Source organism: Episyrphus balteatus, chromosome 2 (genome assembly GCF_945859705.1).
Source record: "Episyrphus balteatus chromosome 2, idEpiBalt1.1, whole genome shotgun sequence".
Lineage (NCBI taxonomy): Eukaryota > Metazoa > Arthropoda > Insecta > Diptera > Syrphidae > Episyrphus > Episyrphus balteatus.
The window spans coordinates 92,848,690-92,871,381 of NC_079135.1; the positions used below are offsets into that span (position 1 = coordinate 92,848,690).

A 22,692-nucleotide genomic window follows, 5' to 3' on the forward strand; every position below is an offset into this window, starting at 1 on the left:
GTTTTTTTTTTCACGAGCTGCTTTTTGTTTACTGTTTCTTATTTTTTTGTATTCTTCTCAAGTTTTTTGACAGCTGTCATTTTAGTTGATGAACGCAGAGTGACGCATTCTGTTCAACTCTTAACTTAGAGAAATCCAAGTGAACCGGAGGACTGAGTACAATGTAAACACAGTCAAAAATAATAAAAAATTTTTTCTTCCAATTCTGATCACTAGATGGCGTTAATGTCACTATTTGACGTATAATTTTAGTCTTGATCACCAGCAGCAACTAATTTATTTTAAATCAACTTACGTCTAGGCATCGATCGGACTGTCAAGTCCTTGGTAGATGTCAAACTTTCCGAAGAACTACTACTACTTGCCACCGTATGCCTATTCACCGGTCGTCTCTTCGGACTTTTTCTCGCTGTCACTGCATTAACGGGACATGAATGATGATAAGAACGACAGTGTTTCGAGCAGACATGACTACTTGTAGTCGGTGTACTAGAATCTTTCACCGACACATCATTTTGTTGATTTTTCGTTGGTGACTGAGTGCAGCTTGATTTGGAAAGTTTACGTTCCCGCTTTTTACTACTACTTCTACGTTGGTGTGTGTATGTACCAGCTTTTCCATCAGACGATGGAAAGTCATACAAACCATCTGAATCAGTAAATGGCAGTTGGTCTTTGCGACCATAGAAATGTGGAGAAAATCGACCCATTCCAGCACGTTCACTCAGTGGGCTTTCGGAACGTGACGAAACCGGTGACAGTCCCTTGTCAGTACCATCTATCTGAATGACAATCGATGGAAGTTGTAGTTGTGCCATTTGAACAGCTGGAACTGGAGCCGGACTAGGCTCATCTACCTCAATCAATATTTGTTCTTCGACAAATACTCCCAATTGTTGGCCATTACGATTGCCAATATTTCGGTTATCATCGATTTTCTCATCAACATGATCCGTTCCAATTCCTTCGTCATTCGATTCGAGTAAAATATCGTCTGACATAGTTTCGGAATCAGATCGAGCTCGTAATCTTTCTTGGTGATCCTCATTTGCCGCTGAGTGTTTTCCATTTGTAATGTTCTCTTTACAGCTTGCTAAAGCTGCATTTTTTCTTCGACTCAGAAGACTGGCATGAAGTGACAAACTCGGTCCCGAATGCCCACTTCCCGGTTCATCCATTTCGTTCGGACATAAGGGATTACTCGATCCACAGCGACTTGGCCCTGGGCTAGCCATGCTTGAATACCCCGACGAGCTTAGATTACTTTCCGATATAGTACGATCGGCTCGACTGCACATGGTAAACGGGCTTAGATAGCACATACCGACAGGGTTGCCAGGTGCCAGTAGTGACCCTGGCCCACCTGCCTTTGGAGCTGGTGAAAGCGGTTCCGTATCAGACTCAAGCTCGCTCATATTTGAGGTAATTGTAATTGTCGGTGGCACAAACTGCAGGTCAAGAGATGTAGGCTTCTCGAATTGTTTCAACAATCTGTAATAAAATTCAAGGCTTGTGATGTTGATCTAAAGCTACATTACTAAATTTAAAGTATCAATATAAAGGTTCCAAATAAGGCTACCAGTAATAATAAAGCTTTACATAGATAAACGACGAAAAACAAACTACGATATAATCAAGAGGCTCTAAAAGACTTAATGCCACATCAAAAGCATAAATAGAAAACTAAAGATAGAGAAGGATAATATAGTTTTTGTTTTGACAGATAAGAACAAACTAACACTTTACAAGATACAAGGAGGGTATAGGTTTTTCTTTTTTTTTTTTTAGATTGGAAAATGGAGGAGGGATATGTCAAAAAAAGTCGTGGAAGCTATTATAGTTTTGCTGTGAATTTTGATACCTTTTTTGTTGCTGTTTGTTGGGAAACATGAAGCTAGTCTCGCCGATGCTTGCTCGTTGGGGAGGTGGTGACCCTGGAAAGATTATCATTGGAAAACGATTTTTCGTTGGACTTGGTTGTTCCACTGTCAATGTTGGTATAACTAAATCTCTTGGTCTAGGTTGTTTCTCTTCGGGTGTTGGTGGTTCTATATCAATTGTGATGCTAGGCATTAGGAATGTTGATGATTTTTGTTGCTGTTGTTGTTGTTGTTGCTCTTGTTGCTTAAGCGTTGGCATAGATGACTGTGGCAATCGACATTTATATGACATTTGATTATGCACGTCCGCCTTGAAAGTAGTGTTGTACATTTCAGTTGGTGTGTTATTCTCTGATTCACGTAAATGGCTCATGAAGTTTTCGTTCTGGCCAAGGTCCAAGAATATACTTGCCTTTAGGGAAAGAATATTTTTTTTATAGAAAAAAATAAAAATAAAATGCAATAATTTTGGAATGAGCCCGATTTTCTTGTGAATGTGTGTTATTTTTGTGTTCATTTGGGTCAATATTTATGTGCTATCTAATATGATAAAGTTACACTCTTCTTGTAGTTACAAAAAAATTTCATTGTCAAAGCCTGAGGGGATATTTCAAATGCACATGAAATTGATATATCTCGATTGCATATATTCATATGGGAATTTTGACGGTGAAAAGGACTTAATATCTAGCCTAAAGGAGTTGTTTTTGATTTTATTGCATACTTATATGATTTGCAGGTAGGAAGGACCTCAAAGCTATAATATAGATATATTTTTTCTAAACATTCAATGAGAAAATTGTTACATCATGATATACATGAAACATAAACAATTTCACTGACCATAATACAAGTGCATCGAGTAGTCAATCAGTGCAATATCCTTGAATCATCGTATCCAGTCTGACCTAAATTATTGGTATATATTATATAAATTTATTTCAATATTGAGCGCCTGTTGTTTTTTTTTGTTTTTGTTTTTGAAAATGGAATTGATTTAGACAAAATACATTTTTTGATGGAAATCAAATGCTGGAATCTGTATTATTAATATCGATTTCGCTACAAAACAACTAATATTCTAAAACTATGAATTCTTTTAATTGATATTTTGTCCTAAATGTCCTATAAAATCGCAAAAAAAAAAAAAAATGGATTTACAATTTTTTTTTAAATTGATTAAACACACAGTCTTTCAATTAAAATAATAACAAAATAAAAGGATTAATCGTATCAAACTTATAATGACCACACTCAGAAATTTTTGACATACCAACACTATTTAGACTTGATTTACCTACTTCAGACCGTTGGAGAAGAATACGCATGCAGCATTGCATGCATTTGAATTGATTTCATATATGTTGTACCTACACACAAAGTTTACCAAAAATTGATTATTGTAATAGTGTACAAAAAAAAAAAACCTTACTAAGAAGACTTTAAACCTGTATTTTAATTAGATATGCGGGTATTAAGGCCTGTAAGCTAATAAGGCCTAAGTAACAGGAATGCAACTTAAAACGTTCGCATTAGCTAAAGGTCATAGTGGAATGTAGTTAAAAATAATAAATTAAAATTATTATTTAAATTAATACTAGAAGGTTCGTATAATAAGGCCTGTCTGACGGTGTCGACTTCTAAGGCATACAGATCAAGAAAAAACTTTAAGAAATGCGATTTCTAGGGATCCATTTTGAGACCGAATTACGGCATTCGACTACGATCATACGCCAATATTTACCTCTATCGTTTTTGCTGATATTAATCAAGTCAGAATAGACGAAAAATTGTCAAAGAAAGGAAAAAATGTGTAACAGGCTGATTTTTGGTATAAAGCTTGGTGTAAGGATGGTTTACAATTTTTAAAAAGTCCTGAAGTTTCCTCTCTCCGCTTGCCCCATTATAAGAGGTCAAAGGTCACAAATATTTTTCGTTTAGAAAAATACATTGAAATACATAAAAAAATATTTTTAAAAACTCTTTTTTTTTTCAATCCACATTTCGTTTATCAATCTTTTTAGTGAAAAATTTAATTCACCATTCAGGTGTATACCTTTTTATACAAAAACGCTGTGGGCAGTGTTTTTGTCGTCGATTTTTCTTAGTTTAGGAGATGCTTAACATTTATCAAAATTGCGAATAATTGCTGCAGGAGATCCACGGAAGAATCGAAATTCTGAGACTCTTTTTTGACGTTTCTTTTTCCAGTTTTCCTTTTTTCAACATTCCCTTTCATTTTTTTTTCGCTTCTTGGTGCGATACAACAACAAGAATCAAAAGAGAAATGTTGAGTCACTGACTCAAGAGGCATCGTGTAATAATTCGCGCCTCACAGAATGATTATTATTAAAAGAAAAGTCAAAAAAAGAGTCAAGCCTCTTGAGGCTTCGTGTAATAGCTGACTTCACAACAAAGAATATTAGGAATGGGAAAAACCGGTTTCGGTTTTTTTGCTTCGGTTAACTGGTTTTTTTTTCGGTTTTTTTGTCCTCGCGGTTTGAACCGGTTTTTACAAAAAAACCGAAAAAAAACGGCTGAAAAAAACGTCCAACAAAATGAGGTTCGACGAGACAAAAAACTCAAAAACCCTCGAAACATTCATTCCCTCTCCCAACTTACCATACAATTATAAATTTTCATTCATATTCAGCTTGAAAAATTCCTCAAAACTCCTACTTAGAGTGAGTTAAGAACTCTTATAACAAAATCAAACTAAAAAAAGCTTTGCTCAGGGATTTTCTTCGAAAAGTTTTTTTTTTTTGGTTGCCAAATAAGGCTACATTTTTTTTTTACTGTCAAATCAAGCAAAAAAAAAAACGAAAACCGGTTTTTAAAAAAACTGGTTTATTGGCCCGGTTTAAAACCGGCCGGTTTAACCGAAAGGAAAAAAAAAAAAACGGAAAAACCGAAAACCGCCATCCCTAAAGAATATCACAAAAAGAAATGAGCCAATGCAATTCCGAATTTACTGTAGAAAATCGATTTCAGTGAATGTTGGAATTTGGAAATTTTCCAAAATTTGGTTTCATTATCGTGAGATTTGTGGTGTATAGTAGGGCTCTTGATACCCGCATGCCCGGGTAACTACCCGGGTACCCGGGTACCTGCATTTCCGGGTATTACCCGGGGGCCATAAATTGGGGTACCCGTTATAATACGGGTACCCGGTCATATTCGGGTAGCCGCAATATTTTCGTATCTAGGCATAAATAATGTGATTGAAACAGATTTAAGAACATTTCTCGGTCTTTGCTGTTTACCACACTGTAAAATCAATAAATGTATAGTTGGATTCCATCGATTCGACTATAGTCGAGGTTAAAAAAAAACATAAACAATATTATAAATTTAACATAACTTTATTTCTTTTTGACTTTAAGACTTTTATATAAAACAGTAGTATAGTACAGTATTTATATAAACAACTAGCTGACCCGGCGGACTTCGTTACGCCTCTTCTGCTATTTACTTCCAATGTTGGAGTCAATCTTTTCTTAAAAAAATGAAATCGGGTCACAACATCAAACATGTGTTTTTTTAGTTCTATTGACTGCATTATCAAGATTGATGTCTTCGGACTTAAAGTTCCTGTATTTAGAATATGATATATTACGAATTTAGGCTATTCATATCAGCTGGAAAACTAACTTTTTTGAACTCCTTGAAAACAATATAAAGCCACGACTTGATGTTGCCAGGCATTTTAATTCGTTATTATAACGCATAAGGCTATAAAACTTCATAGTTCTCCCATTCGGGTTAAACATCCACTCCTAAAATATACTATCAACTTCTTAAAAGGTGGACGTTCTAAATTCGACTGTATTTCTTTTTAATGTTTATTACCTCATGACTTTCGACTGGGCGAACCGATTTTGATAATTCAAAGCATCAGTGCAGTCCCATTTCAATTAAGTCCATTTCTGATTAATATATATGTATTTATGTCTTGAAAATGTTATTTCCACAAATAATAAAACTTTCCAATAGAACTGATGAAATGCTCAGTCAAAATTCAAATTACTAAGACTAAAATTTGTAATTTAAATATGTACTGTCACGCACCATTTAGTTTTATGAAAATAAATCTTGGTAGATTCTCAGACTTAGCCGATAGTACAAAAAAATTCATAAAAAAATCGTTGGAAAAAAATTTAAAAATTAAATTTTGAGTGGACAACCCTAACCATGTAGTGGTATGAAAGTAGATGTTGGCCGATTCTTAGACTTGCCCGATGTACCCACAAAATTTCATAAAAATCGTTCCAAAAATATATTAAAAAAATGTTAGGTTGGACCACCCTAGCCATTTTATGATATGAAAATTCATATTGGCAGAATGGCCGATTCTCAGACTTCCCGACAAAAATTGTTACACTCGTGAAACTTGGCAAAAAGTTTGCTTTTGGGATAAGAACCAAGGATCAAAGAAATAAAAAAATAAAATCCACGACTGGGGTCGCACGTACTTGCTCTTATGTTAAAAGTAGATCTTATCTTAAAGCTTTTTATCAAAAAATGAGGTTTTAAATCATGAATTATATCTTTTGATCTGATATTATATACAATATTCCATTAATTTTTAGTTAATCTATTAAGAATAATTTTAAAAGCATATAATTTTTTACCACACCCGGGAATCGAACTTCGTATCTGCTTGGTGGTAGTCCACCACTCTACCCACTCGGCCATCCTAGTATATTCATTAATGAAATCAAAAACTTAATCAGTTCAAATAGCAAAAAAATTCAAACATTATTCAATGTCAAAACCCAAAAGAGTCCGAGCTATATTATTTAATATCAAAACCAAAAAACAAATACAAAACTTGGTAATTTCTGTAAAGCTCCTATAAATTCATTAAACAGACTTATCCGAAAAACAAGCTTTCTTCGTGTAAGTTTCTTTAACAGTATTTAAACAACTTATTAGAAGTTGTTAAACAAGTCCGAACTTCTATAAGCAGTTAAATTCTGAAGCAAGCTCAATACAAGCTGTATACAAAGTAGAACCTGGAAGATTTCATTTTACAGAAGCTGTTGTGCTAGTTGGGATGTGTACATTTGTTAGCATTGATGAGATTATGTAACATTCGCGTATCAGAAATCAGAATACAATGCTGGATGCTTATAAGAAACATCAAAGTGTAATATGTATTCTTATGAAGGAAAGAAACAACTTTCTTCAAAATAAACTTTTTTTTGTTAAAACCTTACCAACGCATATATGGTTCTTTTGAGAAATAGAAAATTAATTTTATAAAAACGTTACAATTATTATTGTTTAAACCGTGTTTGTTATGGGTAATTTTTTAAAGGCTCATAACGAATTTTTCTTATGAACGACTAATTACTTATAAATAAATTTAACTAGATTTCTCTAATATTTTCTCTCATTTTATGCTATTAAGAACACGTTACCTGGTTTGTCGGGTACCCGCCACTTAAAATACCCGGGTACCCGCACATTTGGGTAATACCCGCATATTCGGGTACCCGGGTATTTATTGAAACGGGTATTACCCGGGTAATATCAAGAGCCCTAGTGTATAGCACAAAACCTTAAATTAAATTTCGGTTAAATTACCAAATTAGTAGAGATATTTCAACTTTAAAGCCAAGTATGCAGATCGAGCTAAATTTTATCTGACATATTTTATTTCTGGTTTTCTTCACTTTTTTTTTTTGTGACAGATACAAAATGTGCAATTGAAAAGGCAAATGTAAATTTTGAGCTAGAGCTGCGCACAACTTGGATGAAATATGATGAAAAATATTAGGTCAGCTAAATTTTGAAGAGAATAGAGTTAAAAAATTTCGTTTTTTTTTTAAACATATTTGCTTCCCTTTAGGTTTCAGTAAAATATTAAAAATATTCATATTGATTTATGTTGATGGATTAATAATTTTTTAACGATGCCTAACACCTGGCTGAGACCTTAAATTTTTACTATTATTATTTTATCGATAATTTTGTATATTTTGTTTAAATTAAGCCAATTAAAGCAAATAAAAAATGTTAAGACAACAAAAACAAGACTTCTTTTAGATATTATTATAAATTAGACAAAAACTTTAATAGCGGGCTTACACAAAAAACGATTAGTTATACCATATACATAAAGTTACATTAAAAAAAAATGGATATTAATAAAAACCAATATTGTTCAAGCTTACTTCATATAGTAAAATATTTATGTATAATATTTAAAAAAAAAAAACACCCAATAAGTCATGATAGTTACCGAAATTTGGTTGTCACTGCTTCGATCGTCATCATCGCTACAACTTTCTGACATTTGATCGTCCTGGAATATTGGACTGATCGAACGTTGTGGCCTCGGCATGATTGGTGTCAATGCTGGTGACGGTATCGGCGTTGGCATCTCACGAATTGGCGATAGGCACTTATTGATTCCATTGCTAGGGATTTCCAATAGAATTGTCGGTGGGTGTAGAAGATTCGAATTAGTCGGACTGCTCTTGTGGGCGCTTAGGGCATCGAGGACAGGTACTTCGATAGTTGTTTGTCTATAGAATACTGGCGAATCGGGTGCACCGCTCGAGAAGCTAACGGGTGTGTGCATTGAGGATGTAGTTGTAGAAGACTCATCGTCACCGGGTACATCATCCTGGGGACTAGAGGCAGTCGGTGTAGTTGATGGTGATGCAAACATTGATGAATTGGATGGTATTGTTGCAGTGTTTGAGGCAGTTGTTGTTGTTGAGGCAAAATTTCGAAACATCGCAAGTATTGAATCCGCACTCGAGACTTTTGGCCGTGTTCGATTGCGACTATTTTGGAATTGCATTATATTTCGCATTCCGATATCGGTTAGTGCTAGATCGGAACTGGATAATGAATCGCTTCCCTGATTTGATGAGGTGCTGTGCGGTGAGCGCATGTCATTTGTGCATGGTGATGGGGGCATTGAACTAGCTCGGAATTGGATGTCTGTTGGTAGACTTAGGGCGCTTGAGTTCCGTGTAAACTTTTGTATATATGAGGGATTTTTTTGGATTTTGTTTGTTGAATAATGCAGACGCAAGACACACATGAGCAAGTGCAGCAAAGATGAAAGAAAAAATAGAAGCAGAAATATTTTTGTATATAGAAAACATATACATAGAAACTATTGGTAAAATCAAGATAAAATTATGGGTATATTATAATATGTTAAAGGAGTTTTGGATAACATTTACAAGGGGTTTCTATAAATGTTGTTGTTAAGCTAATAGCAAAATTGTTTTTTATTTTTTTTTTTTCAAAGTTCTACGCACAAAAAAAGTAAAAGTCAGTTTTAAAAGATCAAATTATAAAATTGTTTTTCTAATAAAAAAGGTACGACTTTAAAAATTAAATAATCTAATTGTCTGGTTAAGAATTGTATACCCAAGGATTTGCTTTGTCATCTTTGTAAAAAAAAAAAGTATTGTAAATTTGAAGAGATAATTTTAAGAAAAATCGGAGTCATATACTTTTCAATTTTCATGGATGATTTTAAATTTTATCCGTTAGATACGTAAGGCTTATCACTTGACTATATTTCAGAGTTGTGCAAATATTAAAAAAGTGATTCAACAGTCTTTCTTTAACTCTCTTCTGATAAAATACCCTGCCTGATCCCGAGTTAAAACACAACTACTGATCCTCCAAAATTGGTGAGTTAAAAACTTGAACCAAGACTTAAAACGTTTGTAAAATTGGCCCTTAACCCAATTAAATAGACTTAGAATTAAATTTAAGCCAGCTAAAACGTACGTCACTTACAATAATGAACGTTCTACTCAGTTTCGTAAACTTTCGTGAGCCATTTAAACGGCTAAATATTACGTTAATGTAAATTTTTCTTTTGATGATAGCCTTAAGCAAAAAATAGAAATAGTGGAGTAACTAAAGCTCAAAAGTAGCTAAAGCAGTATTAGGGATCACGGCCGAACACGAACAGCTCCGATTTTGATGATCTCTTTTTCAAACGTAAGTAATTTAAAAAACTTTAACCTCTAAAAGGTAAAAATTGCCGATGTTGCCGTATTGATTTTTTACTTGCTCTATAGGGCAAGTATTGGTTTCGTGTCGAAATAAAACTGCATTTTAATTTTTTATCAAAAAGTCAAATAACAGAACAAAATTTTTTCATTTAACAAAATTTTACCCTAAATGGCGGCTCTTCCCCAATATCAATTTTTTTTAAATTTAGAGTCAGCTTTTAAAATCTATAAGTAGACTAACATAAAAGTACTTTGAACTGCAAGAGCAAGTACGTGCGACCCCAGTCGTGCATTTTATTAAATTTGACTGAACAACAAAATTTTTGAACAAAAAAAAATTGTTTTCGAAAATTTTGTTTAAATTTCATAAATAAATTGATTCCAAAAGATTGTCAGGGGCATTAAAGGAAAAAAAAAATTTATGTTGGAGTGAAGGACAATCTTGCATCGTTTAAGCGGTAGATGCATTTTTCTAACAAATTGACTTCAAAAACAAACAAGTATTTGAATTTTGAAATAAACAGAATTTTGAAAAAAATTTTAACATGTCATTTTTAAAACTTTTTCGTAATATTTTTTCATATAATTTTTCAAAATTGTTTGGCCATATTTATGGTTATTTGAATCCATAAAATTAAATGTTAATATGAATTACAGTTTATGGAAAAAATTAAGAAATATTTCATTTTCAAAGAACTTTTTTTAATACATAGTTTTTATAAAGTTCAACATTTAAATATGAAGTTATTTTTTCTTCATTCAACAGCCCTTATTGTTTAAGGTTAAATAGCGAAAATTTAAAGGTATTGTTTTTCAAAGTTCAATTTAATTATTTTAATACAAAAATTCAGTTTTTATCAAAAAAATTCAATTAAATTAAAGTAGGTAATTTCTAGTTTTTTTTTTCAAAACTGTTATATATATTACCTTTTCCTCTTCGGAATTTAACTAAAAATATTTATGGCCAACAAAATGTTAAAAATAAAAATATTTTACTACGAAAAAGTTTGAAAATAAGTCATTTAAATTTTTTTTAATAATTTTTTTTTTCAAAATTCTGAGTTAGAGGAAGATTGTTTCCACTCCCATATATTTTGTTTCCCTAAAATTACCAATAGAATCTTTTGGTATCATTTAATTTATTAAATTAAAGCAAAAAAATTGGTTTTGTTCAAAAAAAATTAGTTTTATTTAAAAAAAAAAAAAAAAAACAATGCCGCAACATCGGCAATTTTTAACCCATAAAGTATTAAAGTATTTTTGATTACTGACGCCGACGTTTGGAAACAAAAGATCATCAAAATCGGAGCTGTTCCGTCGACTCCCTTATAATTTACTTTAGTTACTCCACTAGTAAAGTGATCTAGTTTTTGTTTCATTTTGATAGGGTTGCCATACAATCTTTTTTGAAAGTAGAAATTTTATGGTTTGAATTTTCAATTTCAACTGATTTTCAACTTGACACCTACCATTTATGTTTTAGGTGTAGTTTGGGATAGAGACATATTGGAACGTTGGAAAAAAAAGAAGACAAAAATACTTACATGTCCAACATCCATTTCCGAACCGGAACTCATTTCAGCTGAAACTTTATTCAGCAATCTAGCAAATGTCACTTTTTTCTCCAACTTTGGATCACTAATAGCACTTGTAACAGCTACCGCTGCCGATGACGATGCAGCTGATCCAGAATTTTCCGAAAAAGTCGTTTCTTTATCACCACTCTCTGAGTCCTGAGTGCTGGCAGCACGCAATCGATTTTCTGACATTTGTATCAATTCGCCAAGGCTAACTTTTGGTTTTGGTGGATTTGCTGCTGGCGAGACTAGCTGCTGAAGAATTTGTTTCTTTTCGGCGGCATTCTTTTTCACTGGTGTTGAATTGTTGCGTTTCTTTCGGGGTGACGGTGAACCTATGCACACATAAAAAAATTGAGAAAAAAAAAGAACAAAACAATTAAATATTAGAAAGAGTTGCCAAATGTCAACAATTCATACAAATAATTTAACATTGAACTAAACTATTTAAAACTACTAATAAATAAGGAAGCGATTTTTTGTGATTTTATTTTTTTAAGGAAAATACATTTTTTTTTTATATAATAATAATTGAACTATAGGTTATGAAACAATTATTTACTGTGAACTACTAATAGAAGAAAACACTATATAACAAAATGCTTAAAGAAATACAAAAACAAAAAAATGATGTACATAATGAAGAAATTTTGACGTGGAAATGAAACGATAATGTTTTTTTTTGTTTATATTATTTTTATTTATGCAACAAAATATTCTACAAAGTAAAAACAAACAAAAATAAAAAAATAATAAATATAACACAACAATTTTATCAGTATAAATATATATATAGTTAAAAAACATTTATTAAAAAACATTTATAGTGAAATTGCCCACCAGCAGCCACAAAGAAATTCATTTTTCAAGTCCTTAAAAATTTGATAACATAAAAAAAATATTTATTAATTGTATAAGGTACACGTGATTTATTAAATTTTAAAATTAAAAAAAAAAAAAAGAAAATTTTAAATTTTTTATTTCATTTTTTTTATTCTTTTTTTCTTTAAGGAGGGACGGGATATTTTTTTTTTGAATTGTGACTTAATTTTACTTGGATTTTGGTGCTAACATTGACACAGTGCTATATAATATTGAGCTTGTGGAAAAATATATAGCATACGTATTTACAGACACATAATTAATATTTATTTGCAAAGGATGGTGCTTTAGGAGATTATGTCCTTTATTGATATTTTTTTTAAATGACGTTATAGTTTTATACAGCTTTTTTGTCAGACAACATAATTTTAAGTCAAGATTGTTGATCTCCGAATTTTCTAAATTTTATTTTGAAGGTTATAACAAACACTCTACCCCAGGGTTGGTCTTTATTTCAAAGCTTCTTATTTAAAAAATACATATACCTACAATAATTAAAATAAAATAAAGAAAAAAACTATCTCGGTATGAAGCTTGGTAGAATGTCAACTTCAAGAGGGTCTGGCTTTATTTCCTGCTTGAACAAATCGATATCGAGTAACACAAAGTGGGTAGCTTGAGTTTTAAAAAATAAACTCACAGTTTCATTAAAGCTCCTTCCATCCTTCGTTTAGGATTTATATAGACCATACCAGAAAGACATTGTTTTATATACTGAGACTTTAATAAGACTTAACGTTAACAATGTGAATTCTAAAGTTCTAAAATTTACCGCATATCAACACGCATTTTCTTTTTTAATGTTGCAGCAATTTTTGTTTAACGTTATTGACTTTTTTGATTTAAAAAGCTGTTATTAGTTAGCACTCTATTTTATCAGATCAATAACGGATTTAACAAGATAAAAGATAAAACTATAGTATGAACTAATTGGTATTGTTTTGAGTATAATTTTGTCATTACTTTTTGAAATTATTTTGTTGAAAAATATTTCATAGTTTTCTTTTTAAACCAAAATTCTTTACTGCAACATTTTTAAAAGCTCAACCATTTATAAATTTTGAAAAAAAAAAAACAATTGTAAAAAAACTATTTATTTGTGTTTTTGAAAATATAAATTTGTTTTATTGTAATAGAATATAGTATCTTTTTAACAAATAACTTTTTTTGTATATTTATTTTGTACATTTGAAATAACAAGTTTGAACACTGACAATAAAAATAACAATAAGTTTTTTTCCAATAACTCTTTATAGCAAAAAACTGATTGAATGTTGAACTTAACACATGTTTAAATCATAAAATAATACAAAATTATAAACTGTGGAAAGATTTGAAAATAATTTTTGAAGAGCAGAGTTGGACCTATCGTTTATGATAATCATTTTACACACTTTCTTTTTATTTAACTTTTAGAATTGGCTAGGTGCACCTAAACTATAGTCGGAAGCTCGGAGCTTGAAGAACGTAGAGATGTTTATCGAAGAAACAAATGTAGGTACGAGTACAAGTCACCCATAATATACAGAATTAAAACCACTATTTTTGTTGACATTTTTTTTTTGCATGAGATTTACTTATTTCTATACAATTTTGAAAGTTGTATTCCTTACGTTAAAAATCACGAGTAGCTGAAGTAAATCTTAGGCAAAAAACGTATGAGGTAATATTTTCATTTTTGCATCGTTCATGAGTTGTAACGGTTTATATTCATTTTGATGTCGTTTTTCTTAAATAGCTCTGTTTTGGAAAAACCACGGACGCTCTCAATGTGTCAACTATTACGATGCTTTTTCCCGAGTGGGGTACTGTCAGTAATTTACATAGGGTTTCGACTTTCGAATGCTTTAGAATTACAAATGACATTCAAACCTGCTTAATCTATAAACTTTACATCTCTTCCATCTCTAGAATCCTTTGTTACCGAATGATTGGACATGGAAATTCATTTTGTGTAATTTTTTTTTTAGTTTTTTAGGAAAAAAATTGTAAGAGTTCTGCATTTCGAAAAAATTACTTAATAGTAGTTATTAGCATAAGAAATAACGTCAAAACTGAAATTTAAGAGGAAGCAATTACCCAACTTTTTCTTATATTGAATTTTAAGAAACCGAGTTACACTCTAGGTAATACGTAAAGATTCTCGAAGCTCAATGGTCAATTCAATAAAAGTGCTCATTCTCCTATGTTAAATATTCGTAAGACTTAAGCTATGATTACACGGTCAACGAAATCGGTCAACGCGTTGACTCTCTGACGTAAAAATGACGTCACAATCTGTCCCAATAGTGTCACGTCGTGTGATCGTCAACGAAAACTCCTGTCATTGCGTTGACGGGTACGATGACTCTCGCGTTGACACACATTTTTGGGTCATCGCATTGACTATTTTCGATGACCGTGTAATCCCTCTGTCAATGCTATTGAGACGCGTTGACAGGATTTTAGGACTGGGTGTCATCGCAATGACCCTGTCCGAGCGCTGACGGGGCAGAATTTAATACCGTGTCATCGTTTCAGAATGACATTGTTTTTTTGTATATAAATGTGATGAAAGTTGGATTGGGAACATTTTTTGTAGGTCGATTTTTTGAATGATGTACCGTTTTTGAGGGAGGGGGTTCTCATGTCATCATTTCATCATTTCACCTTTTTGTTTTTTTTTTACAAAAAAAAACTTTTCGGTGTGGCCATGGCATCCATGTTGGATGCAAAAAAATTTTTTTTTACAAAAAACCAAAAACCATTTGTATATTCTAAGCTACATTTTAAGACCATAACCATTAACATTGGGTGCCGCGTTCCTATGCTATAAGCGTTTGAAGGTGGCCATATTGATTTTTATTCGATTTTTTTTAAATCAAATGTCGAAACTTTTTTATTTTTTTTTCTAATTTTTAGACAAAACTTTAGTAATTTTACATTTATATTTGTTCAACAATCTTATTAGAACTCATTTAAGATTTTTATCTTAAAAATGCATTGCGTATATCTCGAAATATTTCAATTTCAATGCGACCATGTCAAACCAATTTTCGTTTAATTTTTCTATGAGAGCTTTTTTCAAATCTCATTTTCTCCGCTTTTTTTGTTTACAAAATATTTTTAGAAAATTTAAATTTTTGCTTTGTGTCAAACCGTGTGATCAACAAAGTTTTGTGAGCCAACGCGTTGACACTGCTAAGTAAACGTCACGTTGACACACCTGGGGATCAACGTAATTTAGGACAACATTGACGCAATAGTGTCAATCGTGTGATAGTCAATGTTTTATGCATTGACACTGTGAACGTTGACGGTGAGATGACAGAGAGAATATGGATTTTTTCTTGACGTCAGAGAGTCAACGCGTTGACCGATTTCGTTGACCGTGTAATCATAGCTTTAAGGCGTTCGCGTTTTTCTTTTTTAGTTCAGAAAAGAGCCTGAACTGTCAAACGAAAAATTGTATTTCTTTTTTACCTCTGAGCATTTCGAGCTTCAAATTTGTGTTTCTTTTTTTTTGTTCTAAAAGTGTTCAAAGCGCGATTGATGGACTCAGAACAAAATAACTGAGCAAACAGAGTTAAGTTCTGAACACAACCATTTGACAAGTGAAATTGAAAAAAATTGCAAACTATTGAAATAATGGCGCAAGAGTGCAGTAGGCAGTCTAATTTTTTTTATTTTAATTTAAGTTTTAAATCTTATTTCTTGTTTCTGTAGAAGAAAATGGCAAGTAAATAGACAAATGTTGAGGTGTGTTTTAAAAATAATTCTGAGCGCTGAGAACAAGCTTTGTTCAGAGGCTGTTCAGAGCGTGCTCATAATGTTCAGACTCTGTTCAGAGTTTTCTTCTAAGCTAAAAAATAAAAACGACTTTAGTAATTTTCGATTGATCCTTTTAGTACTTTATTTTTTTGTGAGTTAAGCCTAGGATTACAGTTCTTTTTGATAAAAAAAAATAAGTGGTGAAAAACTTATTTTTTCTTGAAAAAAAGATGACAATAATTGTAAGTTTTTTTTCGCAAAAGCAATGCGATGTACATTGTTTTGCTAGAAACAAAATTTGTGGTAAGTATATGTAAATCTTTTCGATTTTGGTTTACAGCTGTGGTCGATAAAAAAATATTTTTTTTTCGGAAAAAATCTAAAAATCTCTCCCATAAGAAATGCATTGGTTTTTTTTTAGAAGAACTGTATATACTTAGCTTTAACCAGATCTTTTGTAAAAGATTTTTACAAGACGTGTTAATGAAACGAGTGATGTAAACTTTATTATTGAACAAACAAAATTTACGACGTGAATATTTGCATTATCCAATGACGAAAAAAAAATTTAATAACCGTCAAGGCAGGCATATTTTAAAATTAAAAATTTTTAATTTGCCACTTCAAATGTTTTTTTGATAAAAGGTGGTCAACCGACATCTATTTCTTTAAAGAAAAAGGTAAATATTTGAGTATCGTTAATAATCGAACTAAAGTACAGAAAGTGGCATTATTCATTAATCATTAGCATGCTCCCGAAAACGATTGCCAATTGAAATTTAAAATGACAAATTAAACATTTTCAGACAGTTTCGACCTGATTGTTGGTGCGATTGTATAAATTATACTATGGGTATTCGATAATAAATCCCTAACATAAAAACACCTTAAAAATTCTTATACCAAAAAAAGTTCTAAAAATAACATTTTTTTTTGCTTTCAAAAAAAATTTACTCAAAATAAATTAAAACGTTTTACTATAGATACGTAAAATTACAAATTATAAGAGCCTAAAGAAATATTTTTTTTTTCTTTTGAATGACACTTTTTTTTGGTGTTTTTACTTCGTATAACATTCGTCTACTTTATTACAAAACTGCAAGCTTTAACAATAAATTCCACTGTTTTTACGACAAGCCTCAAAGCAAAGCGGAAAATAATGAAAAAACGACAGGAAAAAGCTCAGTGAAATTTTCATCTATAAATGAATATTATTAGCTACGTCTAAGGGAAGAGAATAGTTTTTTTTTTTTTTTTTTTTTTTTTTGTTAAAATGTAGATACTTATTGGCGAAAGTTCCAAGGTAGCCGTTGCAAGTTTTTCTATTGGATGAATTTTTTGAAGAATTTATTGTTTTGTTTTTTTATATTTACACTTTAGTAGATGTATCTACAGATAGTTATTGAGGGGAAAATAAAAAAAATATAAAACAAAAAATTATGTATCTACATTTTTTTTTTAGCATTTTTGTATAAAAACAATAAAAAACAAATCGAAATAATAAAATTAAATATATGTAGAGGGAAGAGTTTGTGGTGTGTGTTGAAAGGGGGGTGGGACCTTTGCCAAAGCAACAAACTACATGTGCTGACCATCGAAAGAATCAAAATAAAATGTTGCAAAAAAAGGGATATTATTTTATTTTTTAATTAAAAAAGGAAACCGCTTAATATAGTTGATTATTATTTGAGGAAGTGTACTTTTTTATGAGATTTGTATATAGTTTGTGTGTGGGTTAAGATAGGAAGGATATAGATTGCAATAAAATATTCAAAAGTATCTACAAAATTTGTCTGTATGTTTATCGAGAATAAAAATTGGATCAAGGAAATGCCACAACGTATAGCGTATAAGGAGAGATAGTGAAACACACTTAGAGGTAGAGAAAAAGAGAGATAGAGATTGATTAGGGAATAATGTTTACTAGTAGAGTCAATGGAAATTTAAACTGATGATTTCTAGATTGTTTTTTTTTTTTTTTTTTTTTTGGTCATTGTGGAAATCAAAGAGTCAACTTGAAACCGAAGAAAGAATTTTGAGATGGTCTAAACTAGATTTTCGATTGTAATTGAGTATGTATTATATTCGTTGATTTTTACACAAAAGTTCTTATTCGTATACAGACACGCAAGCCTAGTATACTTTTGCCACAAATTTACTTCTTAGTTTACCAGTAAATTTTAAAGAAAATGATCAGACTAGTAACGTTAAAATGTTTTGAAGTGAAAACTTCTTTAGTATCGTAGTGATTTGAAACAAAATGAAACGAAAAAGCGACATGAAAAATCAATTGATTATAACTTTGTTTTGATAGATAAATAAATGAAATTTATACTGTAGATAGGTAATTAAACAATCTATAATTATACAAAATATCAATTAATTTTATATTCAAAATCCTGAGATAACGGTGAAAAGATGTTCTTTTTCTAAACACGTTATATCTTTTCATCTAGAACACATAAAAATGATTTAACTTTAATACGCATGCTGATAATATATTACCTTTCATTTGATATATCACACCGTACCGTTATGTACGTGCTCCAAAAGTTACACAATCTTAAATTGTGGAAGCAGGAAGTACCGTAATCTCAGTTTGAGATTTCTACATGGTTAGCTTTAAAAAGTTGTAACTTTTTTTTCTAAGTGTCATACAAATATGATTGAAACATCATATTAAAGCTTAAATACCTAATAAACAGATGATATAAAATTTATTATAGGGTGTCATATAAAAAAATCAACTTTAAAGTGTTGAAAGAAAATAAAGATTGATGTTTTAAAATTTTTTTTCAAGAAAAATGATTTTTTTAAGGTTTCACTTCTACCACGTGTGAATTGCACATATGATTTTTTTTTTTTTTTTTTAAATTCTTTAAGTGAAAACAAATTTTCTTTCAGCCGAATAATACCCCGGCTCTTTAAAGTAAGTAACTGCTGTTTTCTTCACTAGTTTCTTTTCGAGTGGAAAAAAGCGAATGTGCTTTATAATCTTTCCTTATTTAAGTAAAACTATTGAAATTATACAGCCGTTTTTGTATACGAAATCTAACAACGTTTTGGTGCCCAGTGGCGTATCCAGGAAATAATTTGGAGGGGGCTGGAAAATTTTTCAAAAATTTTTTAGAGGGTAAATGTACGAACAAATTTTCTCTCCTTTTTATTCATCTTTGATCGAGAGTGAAGCGCTGTGCTGCGGTACTGAAAGTGGTATGTATTATATACAGCTTCGTACTACTGTCTCCTCTTTTCACGTTCAAAGTAGTGTTTTTTCAAAGTTCTTGTATCCCAAACATTTTACACACACAGCAACATGTTGAGCCATCCTTAAAAAAAAATTTTTTTCGTTCGAACTTTGTCTGAATGTCTTTGTGCTGAATTCAAAACTGTTTAAAGATTTATTCTTATCAATTTTATAGGAATGGAAAAAAGCAGTATTTAAAAGAAAAAATAAGAAGATACATTTTGCAAATTTTTAAAGAAAAATGTTTTAGGTAAAGCGAATGAGGTTGCAAAAACATAGGCAGTGATGAATTATTATATTTCATGACTCATGCCTCATGTGTTTTATGTTTTTTGGTATTAAATTAACAACAAATAAACATTACAAACCAACAAAAATATAAGTTTTGATAATATTTTGTCCAAAAATTGCAAATTCATTGAAAAAGGAAATTCACGAACAGAAACAAAGTGAGTTGAATTCGATCAGAAAATCTGAATGGTGAAATTAAATGAGCAAAAAGTCAAATGCAGAACGTGAAAGTCTCAAAAACTAATTTTCAATAAAATTCTTCTTGATGTTTAATCCGAAATATATATTTTTTCGTAATATGTTGGTTTTTTAAATCCAAATCAGAAGCGCAATCTGGAATTTGCTTAAAGAAACCATTAGTTATGTTGACCACTAAGATTTTGAGATATACAAATTTTTTATTCCAATATCTTTGAGAAAAATATTGTTTAAAAAAAAAAGGAAATATAACTTCTTAAGACGATTGCATAAGAAGTTTTGAAAAGTTTAAGTTTGATGTAATTCGCCAACAAAATACTAAAAAATTGATCTGAAGAATTCTGAATTGGGCTAAAATCAGAAAAAAAAAAAAATACTCCAACTGTCAACGTCAGCTAAGACTCTTACTCAAACAAACACAAGTAGCCTATTCAGAATATGGAGGGTGCTCGAGCATCTGAGCTGTCTCTAAATCTCTTAGATTTTCTAATAAGTTTCAGTTAATCATGTACATTATGATGAAATCAGCTAAATAATAACATGATCTTGAAGGCTTGGGGGGGGCTTGAGCCCCCTGAGCCCCCCCCTCAATACGCCACTGTGGTGCCTGATTTCAAACATTTCATCAAAGCAAAACAATTTAAAAAAAAAAAATGTTCGGAGGTTGCAAGTTAATAAATTATTACCTTGGAAAGCCTTTTTATGATTTTTAAATAATAAAATTCACGTAAGAAGCTGTTTTTCATTTAAAAAAGTAAAGTTTATGTAGTTTTTCAAAACTGAACCATTTTCAAAATTAAATAAAAAAGCTTTCAAAAATTATTAGAAATTTTAATTAGATACAAATGCAAGTTTGTGCGATCCACTCATGCATTCTAATTTTTTTGATTTATGTGTTTAAAAGTAATTCAGGGTTTATGCGGTGAATTGTATGTGTTATGTATTTGCTTTTGAATGTTTCTGCGCTTTTGACACCAATCAATAATCTCAGAATTCACCACCCGTAAACTATATTTGGTTTGAAATTTTTCGTTTTTTTTTTGCTAAAAGATCCACTCGTAAAAAGATCTAAATGCAAACAGCATCACGTTTGTTAACCAAATATCCCGTTTCTACACTCAGAGAAAAAAAAGTCGGTGTAACTAATTTAAATACTTAAAAATGGTTATTGGTGACTATTTTATTAGTTAATCGAAGTAGTCTCCAAATAAACTATTAGCTAATCAATTTGAACTATTAAAATAGTTAGAATTGTTAAAATTTACTATTTAATCGTTAACTTGGAGAACACTTCAATTGACTATTAAAATAGTCACAAGTAACTATTTTCAACTTATTAAAATAGTTAGATATTGAGAGAGAGAGACAACTAAGCGACGTTACGTCAGTGATTCCAGATTTAATCAAAAGCAGAAAAAACATTGAATTTTTAGTGAAGTACCCTCATACATCAGAATTAAATCTTTTTGTAGCTAGCAGAGTAGTTCATTAGTTAAAAACGTAACATTGTCAAAAATGCATAATAGGTATGTTAAAAAAAAATAAATGAATTGTTCAGTTGTTTGAATATTAAAGTTTATGAAAACTAGAATTTTTCTTCATCGAGGTTGAGCTCAGAATGTTAAATTATAATTGATAATTTTAATTAGGTAATTGGATAAAACCATGTTGTGTGTTGAATAAAAGAAACGTGCTTACAAAAAGTGTAAAAAATGTAAAGTGTAAACTGTAAATAAACGCGAGTGTCAATAGGGCATTACTTTTTGGTTGTAACATGCTTATGTAGGAAAATGACGTAAGAAATAATAGGTAGGTACTTCTTCATCGTGAAGTGGTAAAAAATGTTTTCCATTTCTTATTTCTAACTTTAAAGCAAAATGTTTTGGTCGAAGAGAAAAATTAGCACTATACATCAAAGTCTATTAAAAATATTGAAACCACAATTTTTTCAGTAGAATTAAAACTGTTTCGCTACGAGTGTGTAGATGAAAAGAAATGAAAATTTGGGGGTCATCGAATTTTTGTGTGATTTCTTTTCCGACGATTGTTTTGAAATTAAACATTTTAAATTTCAAATTCAAAATTAATGCCTTTTTCTTTATCTTAAAAACTTTTCGCTCCGCTCCAATTTTTTTTTGAATTTCAGGTTTCGCTCCACTACATTTTTTTTTTATTTTAGGTTGTTATTCCAAAATTAAGGGAAGAAAAATGGACGAAAAATTTCGTAGCCTTACGAAAAAATTCGTAGGCTTACGAAAATAAAGTAAGTATAATCTACCAAAAGAATAATTAATACAATCAAAAGTTTCTTTAGCTAACGTAACTTTTTTCGTAAACTAATTAAAGTTTTCATAAAAATTACGAACAAAATCGTAAGCAAACGAATAAAATTACGTTAATTGATGAAAACATTTATAAAATTAATGAATAGTTTCGTTAGCTAGGAAATATTTTTTCCGAAATTTAATTAAAATATTCGTAAAATTTACGAAAAAATTCCTTAGCTTACGAAATTTTTTTACATAAATTAATCAAAAAATACATTAACTTACGAAAAAAAACACCTGAGTTTGATTAAGTCTTACGTTAATTGATGTAAAAATTCATAAATTATTGATCGAAAATTTTTATGAAAATTTTTATAAAAATACGACAGTTTTCGTTAACGTATGAAAGTCTTTTCGTTGGGCCAGTTACATGAATTTTTTCGTTGTATTTACGTAAGGGTCTGGTTCAGTGTGTACAATCATTTGAAAAAAAAAAAAAAATGTAGGTATATCAATCTTTGTTTGAATTTATATGTTGTTAAAGTCAGGGTCTCCTACTTGTTGATTAAGGTATCACATCGATATCGACAACCATGTTTAATGGAA

At 30.7% G+C, this 22,692-nt stretch overlaps 1 protein-coding gene across 6 annotated transcripts in view; it reads right to left on the reverse strand.

Moving 5' to 3' along the window:
• Window positions 1–22,692, reverse strand: part of LOC129911179 (uncharacterized) — a 290,632-nt gene that overhangs the window by 1,975 nt on the left and 265,965 nt on the right. For all 6 annotated transcript variants that reach the window (XM_055988887.1, XM_055988891.1, XM_055988889.1 and 3 more), the window contains 4 exons: window positions 11,419–11,786; window positions 8,128–8,874; window positions 1,862–2,292; window positions 296–1,491 (listed from right to left, as the gene is read on the reverse strand). In XM_055988887.1, coding sequence (XP_055844862.1) covers window positions 296–1,491; window positions 1,862–2,292; window positions 8,128–8,874; window positions 11,419–11,786 — 2,742 coding nt within the window. The remainder of the gene's footprint in view (window positions 1–295; window positions 1,492–1,861; window positions 2,293–8,127; window positions 8,875–11,418; window positions 11,787–22,692) is intronic.